Source organism: Peromyscus californicus, unplaced genomic scaffold, assembly GCF_007827085.1.
Source record: "Peromyscus californicus insignis strain IS unplaced genomic scaffold, ASM782708v3 Scaffold_3__1_contigs__length_106647218, whole genome shotgun sequence".
Lineage (NCBI taxonomy): Eukaryota > Metazoa > Chordata > Mammalia > Rodentia > Cricetidae > Peromyscus > Peromyscus californicus.
In genome coordinates, this window is record NW_026294551.1 from 64,866,245 (window position 1) to 64,885,224 (window position 18,980).

The window sequence follows — 18,980 nt, forward strand, 5'->3', positions numbered from 1 at the left end:
GGCAACATGTTACCAGGCACTGGGGAGTGGCCAGGCTCAGCTCCAGCCCAATCTTCACCTCCAAGGCTCCTTGTGGACCCGACTTCCTGGGTGTTTCACAGGTGTCTCCTATCCTTGTCTAAATACACCCAGACCCCTCCCACCTATAACCAGGCATGCTCCAACTCAGGAGTCACTGTCTATGTGAATATGTCATGATACTGCAGTGGACAGAAACCACTGTCTACTGGAAATTCAAGATCCAGTGCCATGCCACATTTAATAATCAAGTCCCTCCCTTCCTTAATACTATGTGCCATGCCAGCACTCTAGAGTCTTTGCCCCAACACTGGCCACTCCAACCCTGCAGTCCCTCTGCAGCAAGCCCACCCCCGGCACTCACTACTGTACAACACAGCCTTCTGGGCACTGGCCCCCCAGCCTTGTCCACCTAGCCTATGTGTGACCACCCCAAAGCTGGCACCTGTCTCCCTCTTCTCGGGTGGTGTGTACCATCTTGACTTCTTGACTGGCCTCAAGAACCCTCTGTGTCACCCTCACTTCTCTTTCAACAGACAGTGATCATCACGGTTACATAAACTATTTTATTTAAATAAAACCAGGACTGACCCTTTCCCACACACACCAGCACATGCGCTCGCACACTCATGTCCTCATTTCTGCTCTTCCTCAACAGCCACCTCAAACCCCACAGGTTCTCATTGTGACCATCCTCAAACCTGAAACCTGGGAGAGCCCATTCCAGACATGGGCGCTCTTCTCCCAGCCCTGGGCAAGCACTCTCCCCATCCTCCTGGTGGGGCAGGAGGTCAGCTCTTCCAAGGCACCCAGATCTGGTGTGGTTTCCCTTCACACAACCCAGGAGCACCAGCACCCAGAGCTGCTCTTTGAGGCTGGGACCCCTCACTTCAGGTCAGCTCCTCAGACAAAAGAAGGGAGGCTCTGCAGCCATGCTTAAAGCGCTCCCCAAAGGTTCCTGGAGTAGGTACTATCTGGTGTGGGGAAGAGCGATAGAGAGCAATTGAGCACCAAATTCCCTGATGCCACCCTGTAGGAGGGTGCCAAGCTCCAGTTCAACCTCCACCAAGAAAAAGCAAGCCCAGAGCCACACGAGGGAGCAGGTGGGGATGGCAAGGTCTCAGCCTTGAGAATCTCACATCTCTACCCTCCAGCATAGACCCCATCAGGGGCCTACTAGCACCTTGGCAATGAGAAGGGCCCAGCCCAGCTGGAGACAAACCACAGACAGGGGCCATTTGGAGTTGGTCCTAATCGCGCGTTGATAACAGGGTTTGGCTCCCTGACCCAACACTGAATTACAGACACAGCATAGCAGCTAAGGTCACAAGGAGTGCACTGACAGAAGGTGGTGTCTTCCAGAGGCACGTGGACATTTACACGTTGCTCACAGGCAGGCTAGGACAGGAGGACAAGAGCACAGGCTGCCGGGACTCAGCAGCATATCTAGGGCACCCTGGGGAGCTGCCTTCTGGGCAGACGGTGGCAGGAACCAACAGGTGAGGGCCTGTCCAACCACTTGGGCTAGGACATGTGTGCTCCCGGGACCTTCCTGTGTCTTCTAGACCAAGTTCCCTGAGGGGAAAAGCCGGACAGAAAGAAGTCGGGTCAGAAGAGATCACAGAGACTCAGGTGCCAGGAGGGAAGAGGAGCCGGGCCAGAGCGCAAGCCTTCTGGGTGGGTAAGGCAAAGAGAGAGCTGCCTCCTGAGAAGGAACAGCGAGAAAGCTAGGGAGACAGGACGGAGACACGGCTGACCTTGCCCAGGAAGGCTGCAGACCAGCTCTGGGGCAGACAGGACTCAAGGAGAAAAAGGCCTGTGGGGGCCCCAATTGCCCAGAGTAGAAGTCAAGCCAGCACACCGGCCACAAAGCTACAGGCTGACGCTGCGCTGGTGCCGGCCCCCTCGGACTCCACCATCACTTCCCCGGCGTCCCCGGCTCTGGGGTCCCAGCTCTTGGCCATCGAGACTGGCATGGTCTGAGAGGCCACGCAGGTGCTCCACTGAGTCACACTTCTGCAGGTCAGAGGCCACGGTGCGCAGACTTAACAGGCTCAGCGTGTCTGTATCTGGGCCTGCACCGGGCCCAAGGCTGCTGCCCTCCTCCAGGCCCCCGCCCTCTGCCCCTTCAATCCCGCTGTCCCCATCCTCAATGCTCTCAAGCCCAGCTTCAGCCCCCACAGGGGAGGATCGCCGTGGGCCCAGGGGGTGAGGTGGCAAGCCCCGGCGCCGGGCGTGAATCTGCTCGCTGATCTGCTCCAGGTTACGCAGGGCCACCGAGTAGCGGGTCTTGGCCTGTGCCACCTGCTGCTCCAGCTCTGTCACCTTGGCCTTGTGCTCCTGTGGAGGGGACAAGTGACCCGTAAGATGGCTTCTGAACCCACTCAGCACTCTTCCCTAAGGTCAGGCCTCCTATCCCGGCCCCGATGCCCTCAGCACCTCTGAACAGCAATGCTTTCTCCAGCCCGACTACACCCTCCGAATGTCCCTCGTGACCTGGGCCCCACCCAGCCTTTCTCCCAGGGCTTCACCCCACTGGCTCTTCCTCCTCCCTTCCTCCATTCTTCCTCTCCATCTGGCTGGTTTGCCCCCATTCCCAGCTTCCATCAATTCTTACTTTCCTCCTTTACCTGTGCTTCTTGATCAGTGTTCTCTACCAGCACAAACCGCTCGCCCCGGCCTCCCACTCCTGCAGGGTCATTTTGAGCACATGCTAGAGTATTGGTTGGTCTGGCAAGGTTTTACCCCCATGCGTCCCCAGCACACCGCACTCCCTCCCCCTGCCCATTCTCCCCACTTAGCTACCTCCAGGATTTGGCTGAACTGGGCCTTGAGCTCAAAGTAGGGGCGGCTCTTGCCAATGGCCCGTCGGAGGGTCTTCTGCAGGGCCTGGACCCGAGCCTCAGCCTGCTGGCAAAGCCGAGTCACACGCTGATGTTCCCGTTCACCTCGAAGACGCTCTTCCTCTGCCTCGTTTACCTAGCCCAGGTTGGGATGGGGACACGCATCAATGAGCTGGCATACACAAATCTCTGGGATCAGCCCTAGGCTGCCAATATATGCACATTGACCTGGGGGAACCTGAACAGAGATGCCTGCAAACTGCTCCCCCACGCCCGCTGTCTACAAAGTGAGACGGACAGGGGTTCAGGGACAGCTAGAGCTTCTTACCATCTCTTTTGGACACAGATCTCAAGCACATGCCTCTGTAAACACTTCTCCCCCACTGTCTTTGCCTGTCATCATCTATATGACCTACCACTCAGCTTGGCTGACACCATGGGAGGGTGCTACAGCCAGCTCGTTCCCTAAGCGTGGCCGAACACCCTCAAGCACACAGCAATTGTGCAGCCAAACAATCCTGGGGCATTGCCTGTGGAAAGCCAGAGGCATGCTGGGTTCTCCTAGTTTCCACACCCTCCCTACCTGTGTGTAGCCCAGAACAGCATGCAACCAGGAGACAGGTGAAGGCTTCAGCTATCTTGTCTCCCAGAACCAGCCAACCTCATAGGTGCTCCCATCCCTATGGCTACCCAACACACCTACACTCACTCATGAGGCCCACAACTGGACAAAGTGTCTTCCCAATGCATTCCAAAAACTGGAAGACCCAGTCACTACCCAGGAGCTGATACATGAACAAGCTGCAGGAGGCAGAATGAGCCCATGCCAGGGTGCCCCCATCCCCAGTCTACTTTAGGAGCCTGGAAATGGTACACAAATGAAATCTCCAAGATACACTGGCAGAGCACAAGACCAGTGAAGGGAAACTTCCTGGAAACAGGACCAGGGAGTCACAAGGCTGAACCTAACATATAAGTACTAAATCCAGAGCCACTGCCTGGAAGCAGCTCATGGATGAGCCACACCCAGAGGAAACAGGAGAGCAGGGAAGGCACTCTACAAGAGAAATGTTATCATGGAAGCACTGGAGGCTTAGCAGGGCAGAGGTAGGGCAGGTTCCACCCTAAATGAAACCAAAGCTGAGGGAAGGCCGGAGTGGGAAAGTGAGAGGAAGGCGTGAGGAGGGGAGCAGCCCCTTACCTTACAGGTAGCATGGTTGAGCATCTCCTGCCATGTAGGGTCCAGTCGGTTTTTGTCAGCCATGACCCCCTGCTCAGCCACAAAGACCATCTCCCGTGCAGCGTTGTGCATGCTCACAGCCCGCTCATAGCGCAATGCTGCCTTCTGTGTTTCCTGCTGGGCCTGTGGGGACACGGCCATCAGGATGGGGAGCCCTGAAGGAGCCCAGTCACCCAGGAGACCCCCCCCCCCAAAGGGGTGAGGACAAGAGAAAGAGGAAGGCCCACTTATAATGTCAGCTTCATTTCCCAAACCACACTCAGGATAGATGCCATCAAAGCAACATTCTACAGATTAGAAAAAGAAATGTAGAAATATTCAGAAGAAAGATACTGCCACATGGTGGCCACATGAAATCTAGCCAGACTCACATATACACAACATAAATAAAAACAAATACTCTGAATAAAAACATTTGCATATATCAGGTTATATGGATAGGATGCTTATCCAATTGACATGAATTCCCTGTTGGAGTTCAATTGCCATCTCCACGGTATGTCATTATACATAGACACATATTCCAAAATCTGGAAAGAAAACTAAAACACTTCTTAGCCCCAAATTAAGATAAAGACTGCTTCTCACCTCACTGGCTAAGATCAAACATAGCATCTGTTACCAGTTTAGCATCTGATACATCCTCTATTCAAAATTAAGATAAGGGATATTCAACCAATACTAGCCAAGCAAAAACCTGGAAGCAAACCCAAGCTTCCAGGTTTACAAGAAACGGACTAAAAGAGCATGTCTTACAAATGGAAACAGCACAGCAAGTGGCTCTCATATGCCGTGGTCACTCACACCTTTACTCCTAGCACTCAGAAGACAGAGGCAGGCAGATCTCTGTGACTTCAAGATTGAGGCCAGCCTGGTCTACATAATGAGCTCCAGGACAGCCAGGACTACATGGAGAGATCCTGTCTCAAAACCAAAACCAAAACAAGAAAGAAAATAGCTATTGAGCTTATAAATAATGTATGACACAGGGCTAGGGTGTGGCGCGGCAGCAACACACTTCTTAAGAACTGAGCCATTTCTTCAGCCCCACAAAGCACTTCATCACCAGAAGGTGCTGTCTACAGCTTTGGTGTTATGTCACAACACAGTAACACAGATAAGATGAAGGAACAAAGACAGCACATATTATATGACTGCATTTTTGTAAAATATACAACAAAGTAGTTTTTAAAACAAAAAAAAGCATACTACAGAAGTAATAGTAAAGGGAAGAATGCATGTTTAGTTGCTTATAGCACACAAAGAAACACAGTTCATAGCAACTAACTGGCTGTTAGAGCTGGAATAACACACACTGGGCACAAACAGGGAGAAGCAGCCACGTGAGTCCAGGATTCAGTTCAAGGATTTCAGCTCTTCAAATTCTGCACATATATACTTTAAAAAAAAAAAAAAAAATCAGACTTCTCACACCAGGCAGTGGTGGCGCATGCCTTTAGTCACCGCACTCAGGAGGCAGAGCCAGGCGGATCTCTGAGTTTGAGGCCAGCCTGGGCTACAGAGTGAGTTCTAGGACAGGCTCCAAAGCTACACAGAAAAACCCTGTCTCAAAAAAACAAACAAACAAAAATCAGACTTCTCATACAACCCCATCAATCTCCTGCACTTCTCTAAAAACAGGAGTAGGTTGCACATTTCACAAAGTGAATGGCATAAATTACCAAGTCAAACACTTTGCTATAGGTTGTAGAATAAAGGAGATTTATAAATAGTATTATTGTAAAAAGACAACTGACCAAATTTGGCAGTGTCAATAATGTTGTACAAACTCAAGAAGAAATAATTGTAAAAATTTCTGAAAGCCGGGCGGTGGTGGCGCACGCCTTTAATCCCAGCACTCGGGAGGCAGAGCCAGGCGGATCTCTGTGAGTTCAAGGCCAGCCTGGGCTACCAAGTGAGTTCCAGGAAAGGCGCAAAGCTACACAGAGAAACCCTGTCTTGAAAAAACCAAAAAAAAAAAAAAAAAATTTCTGAGCAAAGAGTTTGTTTGCGTGTTTGTTTTCAAATGAATGTTAATTATCATTTTATATTGCTAAACCTATCATATATGCAAATTTAAGAACTGTCTGGAGGGCAGAAAATAGGCTGCTGAGAGAAGTGGAAGGTGAACACCGGCTCCCCTCCTACTATTTCTATATGTTGTTTAGTTCACACATAATTAGAAGCTCTCTTGGGTCCTCAAATTTAAATTTGGTTCAAAAACAAAACTCTGAAAAAATGCAAGTTACTAAGAAGTGGCTCTCACACGCAAAATCTAAGTGTGAAATGGGCAGGTTGGATAAAATGTGGTAATGACATTTGAGTTACAGACAATAGTGTAATATATGTGATATTACATATGTCAGCGTGGATATCCTAAAGACACCCTGAATCCTAACTACTTCAACACAGACGACATCTAAACATCAGCAGGTAGACTGGTGGGTGTTCTTGTCTGGTATTTCCAAGACCCTAGGTTGGATCCCAGCCCAAGGAAATAGAGAAGGGAGGGGAGGGCAGGGGAGGGGAGTGAAGCGGAAGAGAAGAGAAGGGAGAGGGAAGGATAGAAAGAATGAAGCCATTGGTGAGACTGAACAACATTTTTGGGACAAGACCCAGTGCCTCCACACAACCATTTCTTGACCATGAGCCCATTTTCTTACATTTTATGTATTTATATGTGCATGTATGTGTGTGTGTCAGCACAAATGCACACCATGCATGTGGAGGTCAGAGGACAATACACAGGAGTCCGTTCTCTCCTTTCACCATGTGGATCCCGGCGAGAACTCAGGGCATCAGGCTTGGCAGGAGGTGCCTTCAGCCATCTCACTGGCCCCGTGAACCCATTCCCTACAACTGTAAGAATCTCCTCAACTCACAGGCTATTCAGAGCATGCCCATGCCCTTAAGTATGGTGCTTTATTCTCCATTCCAAACACAGACTGAAGAGTCCAGAGACAGACCCTGCAGGAAGTCCTCCCCGATTGTAGCTCAAACTGCCCTATCACTTAGTTATGTCAACTAGACACAGCCTAGAGTCACCTGAAAAGGGAATCTCAGCTGAGGAACTGCCCAGATCAGATTGGCCTGTGGGCACGTCTATAAGGCATTATCTTGGTTATTAACTGATGTAAAAAGGCCCAGCCCACTACGGGTGGTACATTCTCTGAGCAGGTGGTCCTGGACTATATAAGAAAGCTAGCTGAGCATAAGCCTTCAAGTGAGCCAGCAAGCAGGGTTCCTCATGGTTCTGTCCCAGTTCTTGCTTGGTTGCTGCCCTGACTTCCATCAATGATGACTGTGACCGGAAGTCACATAAACCCTTTCCTCCTCTAAGGTCTTATAGTATTTGTAACAGTAGCAGAAACAGGCACACCTCCTTCGCCAGCCGTCGTGCCTCATAGTAGGGCCGGGCCTTCTCAATACAGCTCCCCAAGTGAGAGCCCTGGGTGTTAAGCTTTCTTGCAGACTCCTGCAGGATCCTCCGATAAGTGGTCCTGGCCTCCTGGACGGGAAGATAGAAAGCAGGCATATAGGTCTCAGAACCTCATTTCTCAGACACACCCCCTCCTCTACCACCGTCTCGATCTAGGGAAACACAGACAGAGACCTCTCCAGACACCGGCCCAAGGGCGTGAGGAATGAGGCACTCACGTCTAGCTGTAGCTCCACCTGGTTGATCTCCTCACTAGCCTGGTTCAGATGCTCCAGCTCCTCCTGCCAAAGAAGGGTACAAGTTAGAACAGATGCAAGTAGCCTCAAGTGAACTACACTAGGCAGGAGGAAAAACAGAGAGAAAGTCCCAGCAGACCGGGGAGTGAAGTGAGTCACTTGGAAAAGGGCTAAGAAATGCAGGAGGGACCATTCCAACAGCACCTGTCTAGGCCAGAGGACAGTCTCATGAAATCTTCACAGTTCCACTTAACTGAGTAGTCAGACCCCCATCGCAAGGATGAGGAACCCAGGGCAGGGAATGCAGTGCTACCACACACAGAGCAAGTGGCAGTGAGCCTCACTGGTCACCAGAATGCACCACTCCCTCTTGATGGAGATGAAGGATTCTCCTCCCTGGGCCAGGAGGGCCACTCAGCACATGCTTACTGCATACTTACTGCTCAGTAATTTGAGAAAAATGTGGAACACAGGGCCTGGAGAGACGGCTCAGGGTTTAAGACTACTTGTTGCTCTTGCAGAGGTTCCAGGTTCAGTTCCCAGCACCCACACGGTAGTGCACAACCATCTGCAATTCCAGCTCCAGGGGATCCAGTGTCCTCTTCTGGCCTCCAAGGGCATTGCATGAACATGGTCCACATACATATATGCAGGCAAAACACACACATAAAATAAACAAATCTTTAAAAAGACTGTAGAATACAGCGCACACAGAGGTGGTGACTCACATCAGTGAGCAAAAGGCTCTTGGCAACAGTAAACCTGTGTGGGAACGGTCCCAGGTGCCCCCTAGGCAGCAGGCTCACCCACCTGAGCAGAAGGCGGCCCAGGGCAAGACCCCTGAGGCCCCTCTTCCCAGCAAGAAGGCAAAGGGGAGCAAGTGCTCCAGGGAGACAGGCTGAGAGGCAGGAAGAAAGACCAGTGAGATGGGGCACCATAGGAAGAGCAGAAAATAGAGGCCCCACGGCAAAGCGAGTCCCCAGAGCCTGGGGCCGCTCAGTCTATGACGTAAGATGGCAGGTCTGAGCAATGGAAGGGGAGCTTGGAGGGACCACAGAAACAAGTAAAAGCTATTACTGTGTTACAAGTGGAAGAGGAGGAAAAGACCAAGGAAATGCAGGACACAGAAACACAGGGCTTGTTGGATGAGCAAGACCCAAGGGTTCCAAGAGGTTTTTTGACAGGATCCCACCCAATACAGTACAACTTTTCTTATCTATTTTTTTTAAATTATGAGTATGGGGAAAGGGTATGCATGTGAGTGCAGATGTCTGCAGAGGCCCGAGGCATCAAATTCCCCTGGAGTTACAGGTGGTTATGAGCCGCCCAACATGGGTGCTGGGAACTTAACTCAGGTCCTTGTAAGAGCAGCAGTACATGCTCTTAACCACTAAGTCATCTCAGAAGCCCCCAGTACAATGATCTTGCAGTGACAAGGAGGAATCTCAGGGAAAAATCACTAGATCTAGTAGTTTGAATATCTCACTGGTCCCTGGGTCTGAGAAAAAAGCATGGAATCCCCCTAGATCTTTCCGTGATGTGGTAGGGAGCTGGGAAAGTGCTGGCCACAAATCATTCTCCCTTGCCTAAGAAAACCCATCTAATCCCAGATCCTGGTGATCTGAAGCTACTCCTTAGAGTGCTGGGCTGTGCCGAGGGCTCTACATCTGGAAATGCCGGGTACTTAGCTACAGGTTCTACAGGGCAGGTGCTCAGCTCCAGGCTCTGACTCCACCAGCCCATGCCGTCTACCTGCTGCCTATCCATGACAGGCATTAGACAGCAACACCACCACCTTGCCCCATCTGCATGGATGTGATGTTGGCTACCATTCACCTCATTTGGCCCTTCCAGAAACCCAGGGAGGGGGGTTGGGCTGGAATGAAAGAGCTCACTCATTTCTATAATACAGACACACACACGTGCACACTTTGAAAGGATACTGAAAAACTAAAAATACAGGAAATTGCTCCAATGCATCCACTAAAATAAAAATAATAATACAATGCAGAGACCTACAGTGGAATTAGGAACAAGGACATGAAACTGTGCATAGCCTACCTCCAAAGAGCCGTGAATCTAGCTGACTGTCCTTGATAGCGCCACTCACAGAACAATGCTGTGAACTCATATGGAATGGTTCATTTTCCAAAAGCTATTTTATTAAAACTCTTGATCCTCCTGGCTCAGGATCCCTAGTGCTGAGATTAAAAACATACACCACCACACTCAGCTATCAGCATCACCTTTAAGAAGAAAAACAGGGCTGGGCATGGTGGCTTCTGCTTTTAATCCCAGCACTTGGAAGGCAGAGGCAGACAGGTATCTGTGAGCTCAAATATAGGAACTAGCAAATCAATGGCACCCCTTGCAATTAAAAAGAAAAACGTTAAATACCTGCTGCCAGCTACAGTGGCACCCATCCATAACCCCAACACTTGGAAAGCTGAGGCCAAGAGATCCTAAGTTCAAGGTCAGCCTGAACTATAGGGTAAAGCCTGTCTTAAAAGTTCAAGGCTAGCCTGGTCCACAGAGCAAGTTCTAAGACAGCCAGGGATACATATAGAAACCCTGTCTCAAACCCCACCCCACCCCCCCAAAAAAAAGGAAAGAAAGAAAAGAAAAAGCCTGCTGACAGGTCTAACTAGTGCTCACAGTGCTCAAACAGAACAAAGAGAAGCCCCCCACAGACAGACGGCCATGGTAAGCAGGGAGAAATAATCAATCTGAAGCATCATGGCAAAGCACAGGAGGAAGCCGCTGCGCACCCAAAGTGCTAAGTGCTGTTGTGGACAGTCAGCAACACATTCCATTTGGCCTGTTCCACCAGGAACTCCCGGCACTCAGCGAAAATGGAATTCAGGGAGGACAGGGTCTGAGTCAGCATGCATCATCTGTCAGAAAGCCAGCAGCCAGCAGGAGGATGACCTTCTTGGGGCACTCTGGGTGCATTCCCAGAATGCCAGGCCACTGAGTCAAAGCATGGGTGCTTGACTACAAATGTTTCTGCTCCACCCTTGGATGTTCCTGGTCCTCTTCCGCAAACCACCAAAGGCCCAGGCTGATGATGAGTAAACAGGGCCAGGGTGACGATGACTGTACTTTGAGAGTTAAACCAACACTTGAGGATGAGGACAAGGGGTTGCAAAGTCACCCTGAAGAATTGAGTGTAAAGCAAGTGTGTCCACATATCTTTAAAAAAATGTATCCGTCGAAAAGGAAGTAGAGCCAAACATGGTGGCACATACCTATAATCCCAGCACTCAGGATGCAGAGGCAAAAGGATCAGGACTTCAAAGTCAGCATGAGCTATATAGTGAGTTCAAGACCATCCTAGACTACATGAAACCCTATCTCATAAAAAATAAAATAAAAGAGGCAGAGAAAACCAGAGCGGAGGCCAGGCCCATCCCAGCACCAAGCCACTTCTGTCCACTAAGACCCTCTTTCCAAAAGCTGGAGGACGTGAGAAACTCCAGTGATCCAATGAAACCTTGATGGAGACAGCCTTTTCTGAAGAGGTAAACACATACTACAGGCAGGTACAGGCTCGTCTCCAGTCTACTTCTAGAGACATCCCTCCAGATGATGCACATGAGCTACCTGCCTGCCAGCCATGGAAAAACAGGCCCACATTAGGGAGCCTCACCCAAGGATAGGCATTTCCAAGAAATTTTAAAAATTCCAAAACAGATCAGAGCCCTGCCTCTGGGCCACCCCTTGCCTATTGGACTCAGCCCTGAGTGTGCTTTAATTTCACATCTTATCCTATTCAGCAGAGTAAATGAAATGTTTTTTAAAACTCCCTAGTGGATTTTGATGGATCTGTTAATGGAGACACATTAAATGCGTTGAGAATCTAGAAAAACAGACACTCCCTGAAAGAACTGAAGCACATTTTCAAGGCATGTGATACAGACCACCATCAACACTAAAACCAACTCCAAACACATACTATCTCACCTCCTCAGCACCCAGAAGAACACAAAAATGGAAGGGCAGAATGTTGTGGCCTCCACCTCAAAACTGTGGTATTCCTCACATCAGGCTGCTTTTTCCATACGGCAAACTCTGAATCCCTAGTGAGGCTGAAGCTGACCTATCTGTGCCTGTGCCATTAAACGAGGCAGAATGTAAGACCTTCCCGCCCCATGCAGCCTACCACAATCTACCAAGTATACAGCTTACACAGCTTAGCAAGAGAAATAAGGGTCTAGTTTGCCCCTCTAGTACCACACCGCAAGCTCACCGGAGGCAAAGTAGACCTTATCCTCAGGGCATTCCAGCACTCCCAGAGCTCATCAGTCAGAACAGTGATGGCAGAAATTTCCCATCAGCACCATGACTACAGCACAGAACTTGGGTTTTTATTTTATCTGACTCTGTTTACATAGGGACTCTGGTGGCACCTCCTGGGCAGCGCAGCTCAAGTGTCTCTTCATTCTACTGCCTTTGCCTACATGAGCACTAGAAAAGCACACAGAACGAGAGGCTGGTGGAAGAAGCCAGGAGAGGAGGCTTTTCCAAGGTAGAACAGGGGATATTTCAGGAAGGTATAAGAAGTGCATTATGCCTGGCGGTGGTGGCGCACGCCTTTAATCCCAGCACTGGGGAGGCAGAGCCAGGCGGATCTCTGTGAGTTCAAGGCCAGCCTGGTCTACAGAGCTAGTCCAGGACAGGCTCCAAAGCTACAGAGAAACCCTGTCTCGAAACACCACCACCACCCCCCAAAAAGAAGTGCATTATATGCCCTTCTCCTCAAGGAACAGAGAGAGCTCCTTCTTAACCATCTATAAACTCTACCAAAGAAACGAGCAAATGTATTTATAAAAGAAAAGAACTCTAGACTTCTGTGTATGGTGAATGGGAGCTGTGCAACTCAGACAAATCAAATCCCTCACTTTACAGACAAATTGAAGCTCAAAGAAGTTAACCTTCTAAAAAAAAAAAAATCACAACTCATGGGGCTGAAGTGGCTTGAATACCTATCCTGATTTTTTTTTAAATGTATTTTCTCAGTGGAGGACAAGTCTTTAGAATGAGCAAGAGAAGCTGAGCTGTTTTCAATTCAGCACCAGGAAGCACAGCAGAAACAAACTACTGACTCATGCCAGAAAAGAATAGCTCACCAAAGCTCCATTAGCCCAGGAGGAGCCTTACCCCCCCCCCACACACACACACACACACTCAGACCCACACACCAGGCCCAGCTTTGCTTGCTTTGCAATTCATTGGCATTACCCAGTAAGGTTTGTTGACAGAGAGGCCCAAGAATTCAAGCTCCAGGATGCTCTGGCTATCTCCAGCAGGAGAGAAATCACTTCTCCAAATAACAGAACTCCAGGACTGCAGTCTACACAAATGGCGTTCCCGGGCCCCCAACACACAGGCACATGCTGGCTGTGATCTGCCTGAGAAACCTCCCCATAGAGTCCGCCTTAGACAGTAGCCTGAAACACTACAGATAACTCAGCTTTACCTAGCCAGTCATCTCTCCCCCACAATCCCAGTCTCCTTCACAGCCACCTCCCTGCTGTCTCTTACACAACCATCTCCCTGTCTTACCAACTAAACTGCTGAGAAGGCAGAAAAAAAGTGAAAAGATCCCCCCACTCAGCCTCAAAACTGCCTCCCAATCTCAGTCACCTCCTCTTGCCTCCAGTACATGCAAGCTATCTGGGCGACCGGCCCCTCTGCTTATTCAGAAAGAAGGACAACGGTTCTGTGCCCTCAAGTGTACCACCATCCAGCATACCTCAAGCACCCCGGCAGGGTCCCCACTCTCCCATGGGCACTTGTCATGATAAACTGCAATGTTTTGTGGACATACTTGTTTCCTTCTCCCTCCCAGTCCACTGAGAGAGAGTAGGTCTAAGGCCTCATTCCTCTGACAGTTCTTCAGCGAGTCTGGAATCTGGGCTTCTCTCCCCTCCTCCCACCCGGTCCTCTCACCTGTATCCTAGGGTCCAGTTCTTCCTCCTCTCTAGGGGACAATTTGGTCTCACTGCTGTTGCTCCCGCCTCCTCCAGGCTCCTCTGCGACGGGGCTCCTAGGGACTTCATCCTCTACCATCTCAGGCCGCAGTTCCCCCTGTGGTGTCTCTCGGCCCCCTGGAGCCTTTTTGAAATCAGCCATGCTGGCTGGAAGAGGGCAGAGCCCTATGCACAGGAGAGGGCTGACATGCTGGGACCAGGGCCCCAGCTTGAGGCTTCCTGGGCTTTGGATGTCAAAGAGAAGGGTTTCTCTTCTCGAAGGCAGAAAAACAGTGGGCACAGGAGGAGCCTCACGCTCGGTTAGAGGCTGAGAGTCAAAGTGTTGGTGAGGTCCCTATAACTAAAGCCTCGTCTGTGCAAAAGTTCTTTACACCCCACCACAGGGAGTCCACCAAGAGACCCCAGCAACAACAGCCCCAAATCAAGGAGCAAAGGGGGCCTGGATCCTGGGCCGAGGCCTGCGAAGAGGGGCACCATTCGGGAGGGTGGAGGCAAGCGCCTCCAGGCTGTGGTGGCAGATGGAGAGAAGGCTAAGTCCGAGCAGAGGCTAAGAGATGAGCCTCTGGGGAGCTGCAGGAGAAACAAAGGCCAAGTTATATATGATGTCAGCATCAGAACCTTGGCCAGCAGCCTTCTCCAAGTCCGGGGTCTCCCAAAGACACCACCCTACCCACAACACACACTTGTGTGGTCCGACCAGTCCCCACCTCAACTTCTTTCCTCAGGCCTCAAGGACTTTAGGTCCGACTCTGCTCCTCACTCCAGCCCCTCCCCAGTCAGCACTCCCCAGACTTCCCTCTGAGCCCCCACCCTCACATCCACACTCTCTTTCTGTTCAGCCGGTCCCCCACCACCCTCTCCGGCTTAGCCATTCACCTTCTAACCCTCAACCTCGCCTCGCCAGTCCTGCGGACCATCTGAGCCCCCAGGCTCCAACCCCACACTCTTCCGCAGTCCCGAGGTCTGAGTCCCAGCCACCCCATATAGCCAAGAGCAAAAATCCCCCTTCCCGGCTTTACCTCAGTTTACCTTGTTGTGCGGGGAGCGTCTAGGGAGCAAACAATCTTCCCCCTCCCTCCCCGCAACAAGACTGTCCAACCAAAAACGCCCCGGCGGCGAGGAAACGGAAATACGCCATCACGTAACAACGTTATCCCGCCCTTCCTCACGGACAAGCATTGCCCTGTGCAGGCTCAACGCCCGGAGGGCTGGGCTTCAGCGTCCGTACAAGATGGCGCCGCTCTATGTCCAACGTTGCCTTTCCTAGCTTCCAGTTCACCCCACCAAATCTAAGTGAAATGAATGCATGAATAATAGAGTCCTAGGAAAACTACAGCGGGTGATGGAGACCTATAGTCCCCTCCCGACTAGGGAAGTGCTCGCAGTAGTGTTGTAAGAGAGAGCAGCCATCTTGCTTTACGGCATAGAGACGGTGGCTGTGGACAGTCATTTCCAGGCGTGAACTGGAAGTGGTGTTGTGGACTTCCGGTTTCGGTGGCCTCAGCTCTTTCGGATTTGGGGATTGCTATTAAAAACAGAAGTCGTGGTCCAAAGGTGCTTTCTCTCGATTCAGTGAAACCGGCGGACTCTGGGTCAGGGAAAGTGAGCGAGCCTCTCCCGATACCTGTAGCCGGCGCCATCGCTCCCGCTAGGTAGCGAGCCTCACTGGACGTCAGCTACGCCGGGAATGTCGAGGATCTCAGAGTTAGCTCGCTTTCAGGAGGAGGACGAGGAGGCTCGAACTTCGCCCAGTGCATCACTCCCTACTCCGAAAATGGGTGGTCTGGGTGCCCCTGCTACTTAGGCAAGAAGGACCGAAGCTAAGGGTTGCAAGGTGGAGTGTTTGATTGGTACACTAGCCTGACTGCGTCAGCCCGGACAAGCTTTTCCCTGGAGAAGAAGCCCGCACCTGGGCCGAGTTCCCTTTGGGTTCTGTCAAACATAGCCCGTGTTTGGTAAAGCGGTTAAGAAAAGATTTTGTTTAGTCGAGAGCTGCATTCCTATTTGTATAAGGGTCTTCAGGTGTTTTAAGGGGAATGTGAGTGAGGAGGGAGAACGGGGGTTCTGTAGTCAGAGAAGTGAAAGGAATTACAGAGCTGGTCACCGTGGATGGCATAAGGCCAGCGTGTTTCTAGTTGGCAGTGACGTTAGGATTCTGCTCCGTGTTAAAAAGTATTCCGTGGTTTGTTAAAGAACGATAAGGAAGACTGTATAAGGATTGTAGAACGAGATATAGGGGCCAGTACAGTAGGGGAGAGATGGGACTCACTACAGCGTGAACAAAGGGAAATGTATAGCCAAAGATCGATGTTGGGATCAGTGGATGGAAAATTGGTAAGAGGAAAAAGTAGGGTAAAACGGGACTGGTTAAGCCAGCCTAACTGGATTCTTGGTGAAGACAATCCTGGAAGGCTTGTGTCTATACTGAGGAGCCTGACATGAACGACAGGTAGAGGAGTGGTCTTGGTAAACTGACTTCACAAAGTTCTTTACTAAAATAGGTTTTACAAAATAGTGTACAGAGGCCAGTCTAAAGTTAGACCAAAGAATCTTTTTTGTGTCTCCAAGACTAAGAGATGGAGGCCCTGTCTTTCCTAATAACTACATTGCAAAGATATGTATGGCCCTTGGTTCTTTGAGAAGTACACTCCTAAAGTGTAAGAAATATGAACACTACCATAAAGGGACAAAGGAAGGATTCAAAATTCTAGGCCCTTTTTAGTAAGTCTTTAAGAAAAGTAAGTTGGGAACCTGTTATTGGCAACCAGATGTTGCCCAAAATGAACAATTCGTTCTCCTGGCAGCATTGAGCTTTCTCAAACAGGCACTTCAGTGGAATGTAAAGGGCTGGGTCATCTTCGGGACAGGACTATTGGTGCTAGAACCATGGTAGGATTTGGTGTTTCTATCTATCTATCTATCTATCTCTCAAGACAGTGTTTCTCTGTGTAGCCCTGGATGTCCTAGAACTCACTCTGTCAACCAAGCTGCCTTCGAACTCAGAGAGATCCATCTGCCTCTGCCTCCCAAGTGTTGGGATTAAAGGTGTGTGCCACCACTGCCAGGGCAGATTTGGTTATCTCTGAAGTACAGAAGTTTGCACGGAAGCTGCCAAGAGTTCTTCAGTTCTCAATTCTCTCCTTCCATTCTAACCTTGTAAATAACAGCTTAAGAGTTGGGGATGTAATCCGCTGATGGAGATTTGCTTAGCATGCCCGAGACCCTTGATTCAACCCTACCACCACCACACACACATACCTTCAGAAATAAAATGTGAAAAGGTATGGACTGGGAGATAGCTCAGCAGTTAAAAGGCCCCTTCTGCCAAACTTGCCAACCTGAGTTGGATCCCTGGAACCCAAACGGTGGAGGAGAAAACGGACTGCGTGCGTCAGCACATTCGAGTATACACACAACTGTAAGAAGAAAGAACTAAGCTAGTTGTGCACACCTGTAATCCCAGCACTGAAGCAGACTAAAGCAGGAAGATTGCCACACTGGACAACAGTGTGATACTGTCTCCAGAAGAAAGTAAAAATGGCGCGTGGGAATACAGCTCAGTGGTACAGCACTTGTCTACATGTGGAAGGCCCTAGGTTCTGAGTTCAGTCCCTGGCACTACAAAAGTTGGAAGTTTTAGTTTTAAAATTCTTTTCAGATTTTGTTTATTTTATGTGTATGAGTATTTTGCCTGCATGTATGTATGTGTACCACATGCATGCCTGGTGCCCTCAGAGGTCAAAAGAAGACATTGGCTCTCCTAGAACTGGAGGTAGGGATGTTGCTAGCCATCATGTGGGTGCTGGGTACTAAATTCAGGTCCTCTACAAGAGCAAGTGCTCTTAACCACTGAGCCATTTCTCCAGCCCAAGAAAAAGTAGTTGTTATTGTTATTAATATTATTATTTGTTTTTTGTTTTTTTTTTTTGAGACAGGGTCTCACTTTGTAGCTCTGGCTGCCCTAGAACTCACAGAGATCGGCCTGCCTCTGCCCCCTCCCCAAGTGCTGGGATTAAAGGCATGAGCTACCACGCCTGGCAACAAAATCCCTAGTTTTTAATGAAGATAGTTTAGGGTATGTTGTGAGGGAAATAAAGGATGACAGCAAAGGTCTGGGCTGGTGAGAGACCCAACGGATAAAGGCATTGATGTGCTAGCCTGACGACTTGACTTGTTCTTGGAGAGGACTCCAATTCCCAGAAGCCACATGTGGCTCACAACTATCTGTAACTCCAATTCTAGGGGATCCGACACCCTTTTCTGGTCTCTGTGGACACTGAGTGCATGTGGTGCACATGCATATAGACATAAATTTTTTAAAATTAAAAAAATAAAGTTTAAAAGCATTAAAGAGAGAAGGGGGGCATAACTGTGTCAGGCCAGAGGTAGCAAAAAGGACCCCAGAGGGCTAGCAGCCGCAGCAGCAGGTTGTTGGGAACTTTTTGAGATGGTTTCACTGTACTCCAGGCCTGGAACCGCCATGACCCTCCGCCTCAGTTTTGTAAGCACTGCTGTGTACATTAGTTTGGGACACAATTTTCCCCCTAACTTTATTATTTGCTTACCTTCACCCTTAAAGACTAAGCCATCATGAACTAGTGAAGTTTGTTTCCAAAAGGACTGATCTTTAAATACCTTACCAGCGTTACATCATCGCACTGTACCAAATTCATGGCGCTTACCTGTCTGGTTTATTGATGGTCCTTCACAATTAGTTCACTTACAAAAGTGTTAGAAGTCATTCTGTTGGAATAAGTGTTTGACACCTTGAAGCTGACCAAACCCTGTAAGCAGCAGGAACCCCAATCATTTTCTATTATTATTGTCTAAGAGCTGGAGAGATGGATCTTCCAGAATGAATTCAGTTCCTAGTGACCCATGTCAGGAAGCTCACAATTACAGCTTTAGGGGAGTCAGCACACATACTCATACCCACACACAGAGACATAGTTAAAAATAAATATTTTTCTTTAAAAGACTCCTGTCTAACTTAATGTTTTAAAAGATAATTGTCAAGCAATTAGAATCACTTGTATGGTTGATGTTGTTTGTAAGTTTTTGCTTCTTTAATTTCCTGAAACCTATTTTGATGTGCTTTCCCATTAATAACAAGATTAATTAAAACCATTCTGTAAAAAACTGAGGTCTGCAATTCAGGACTTAGTTAACCCAGTCTTTCTGTTCTAGTTCTAAATTGTTAACATTTCACTT

At 49.4% G+C, this 18,980-nt stretch overlaps 1 protein-coding gene across 2 annotated transcripts; it reads right to left on the reverse strand.

Moving 5' to 3' along the window:
* Positions 1-564: 564 nt before the first annotated feature.
* Sh3bp5l (SH3 binding domain protein 5 like) lies at positions 565-14,926 on the reverse strand. Of its 2 annotated transcripts, none has more exons than XM_052757521.1 (7): positions 14,799-14,926; positions 13,729-14,339; positions 7,759-7,821; positions 7,481-7,609; positions 4,063-4,224; positions 2,824-2,997; positions 565-2,358 (listed from the first exon to the last, which is right to left on the reverse strand). In XM_052757521.1, exons 2-7 carry the CDS (start codon positions 13,909-13,911, stop codon positions 1,891-1,893), a joined length of 1,179 nt encoding a protein of 392 aa, XP_052613481.1. In that variant the 5' UTR covers positions 13,912-14,339; positions 14,799-14,926; the 3' UTR covers positions 565-1,890. The 2 variants fall into 2 exon arrangements, with proteins under 2 accessions (XP_052613481.1, XP_052613483.1); XM_052757523.1 differs by having other exon boundaries at positions 14,789-14,910.
* Positions 14,927-18,980: the final 4,054 nt, after the last annotated feature.

What these genes read in the sequence shown, in the direction of transcription:
- Sh3bp5l (XM_052757521.1), bottom strand. Translation starts at nt 13,911, where the DNA reads ATGGCTGATTTCAAAAAGGCTCCAGGGGGCCGAGAGACACCACAGGGG. An exon ending in AACTGGACCCTAGGATACAG is followed by an intron (nt 7,822 to 13,728) that starts GTGAGAGGACCG and finishes CTTCTTTGGCAG; the next exon opens with GAGGAGCTGGAGCATCTGAA. An exon ending in CACGACGGCTGGCGAAGGAG is followed by an intron (nt 4,225 to 7,480) that starts GTGTGCCTGTTT and finishes GTGTCCCCACAG; the next exon opens with GCCCAGCAGGAAACACAGAA.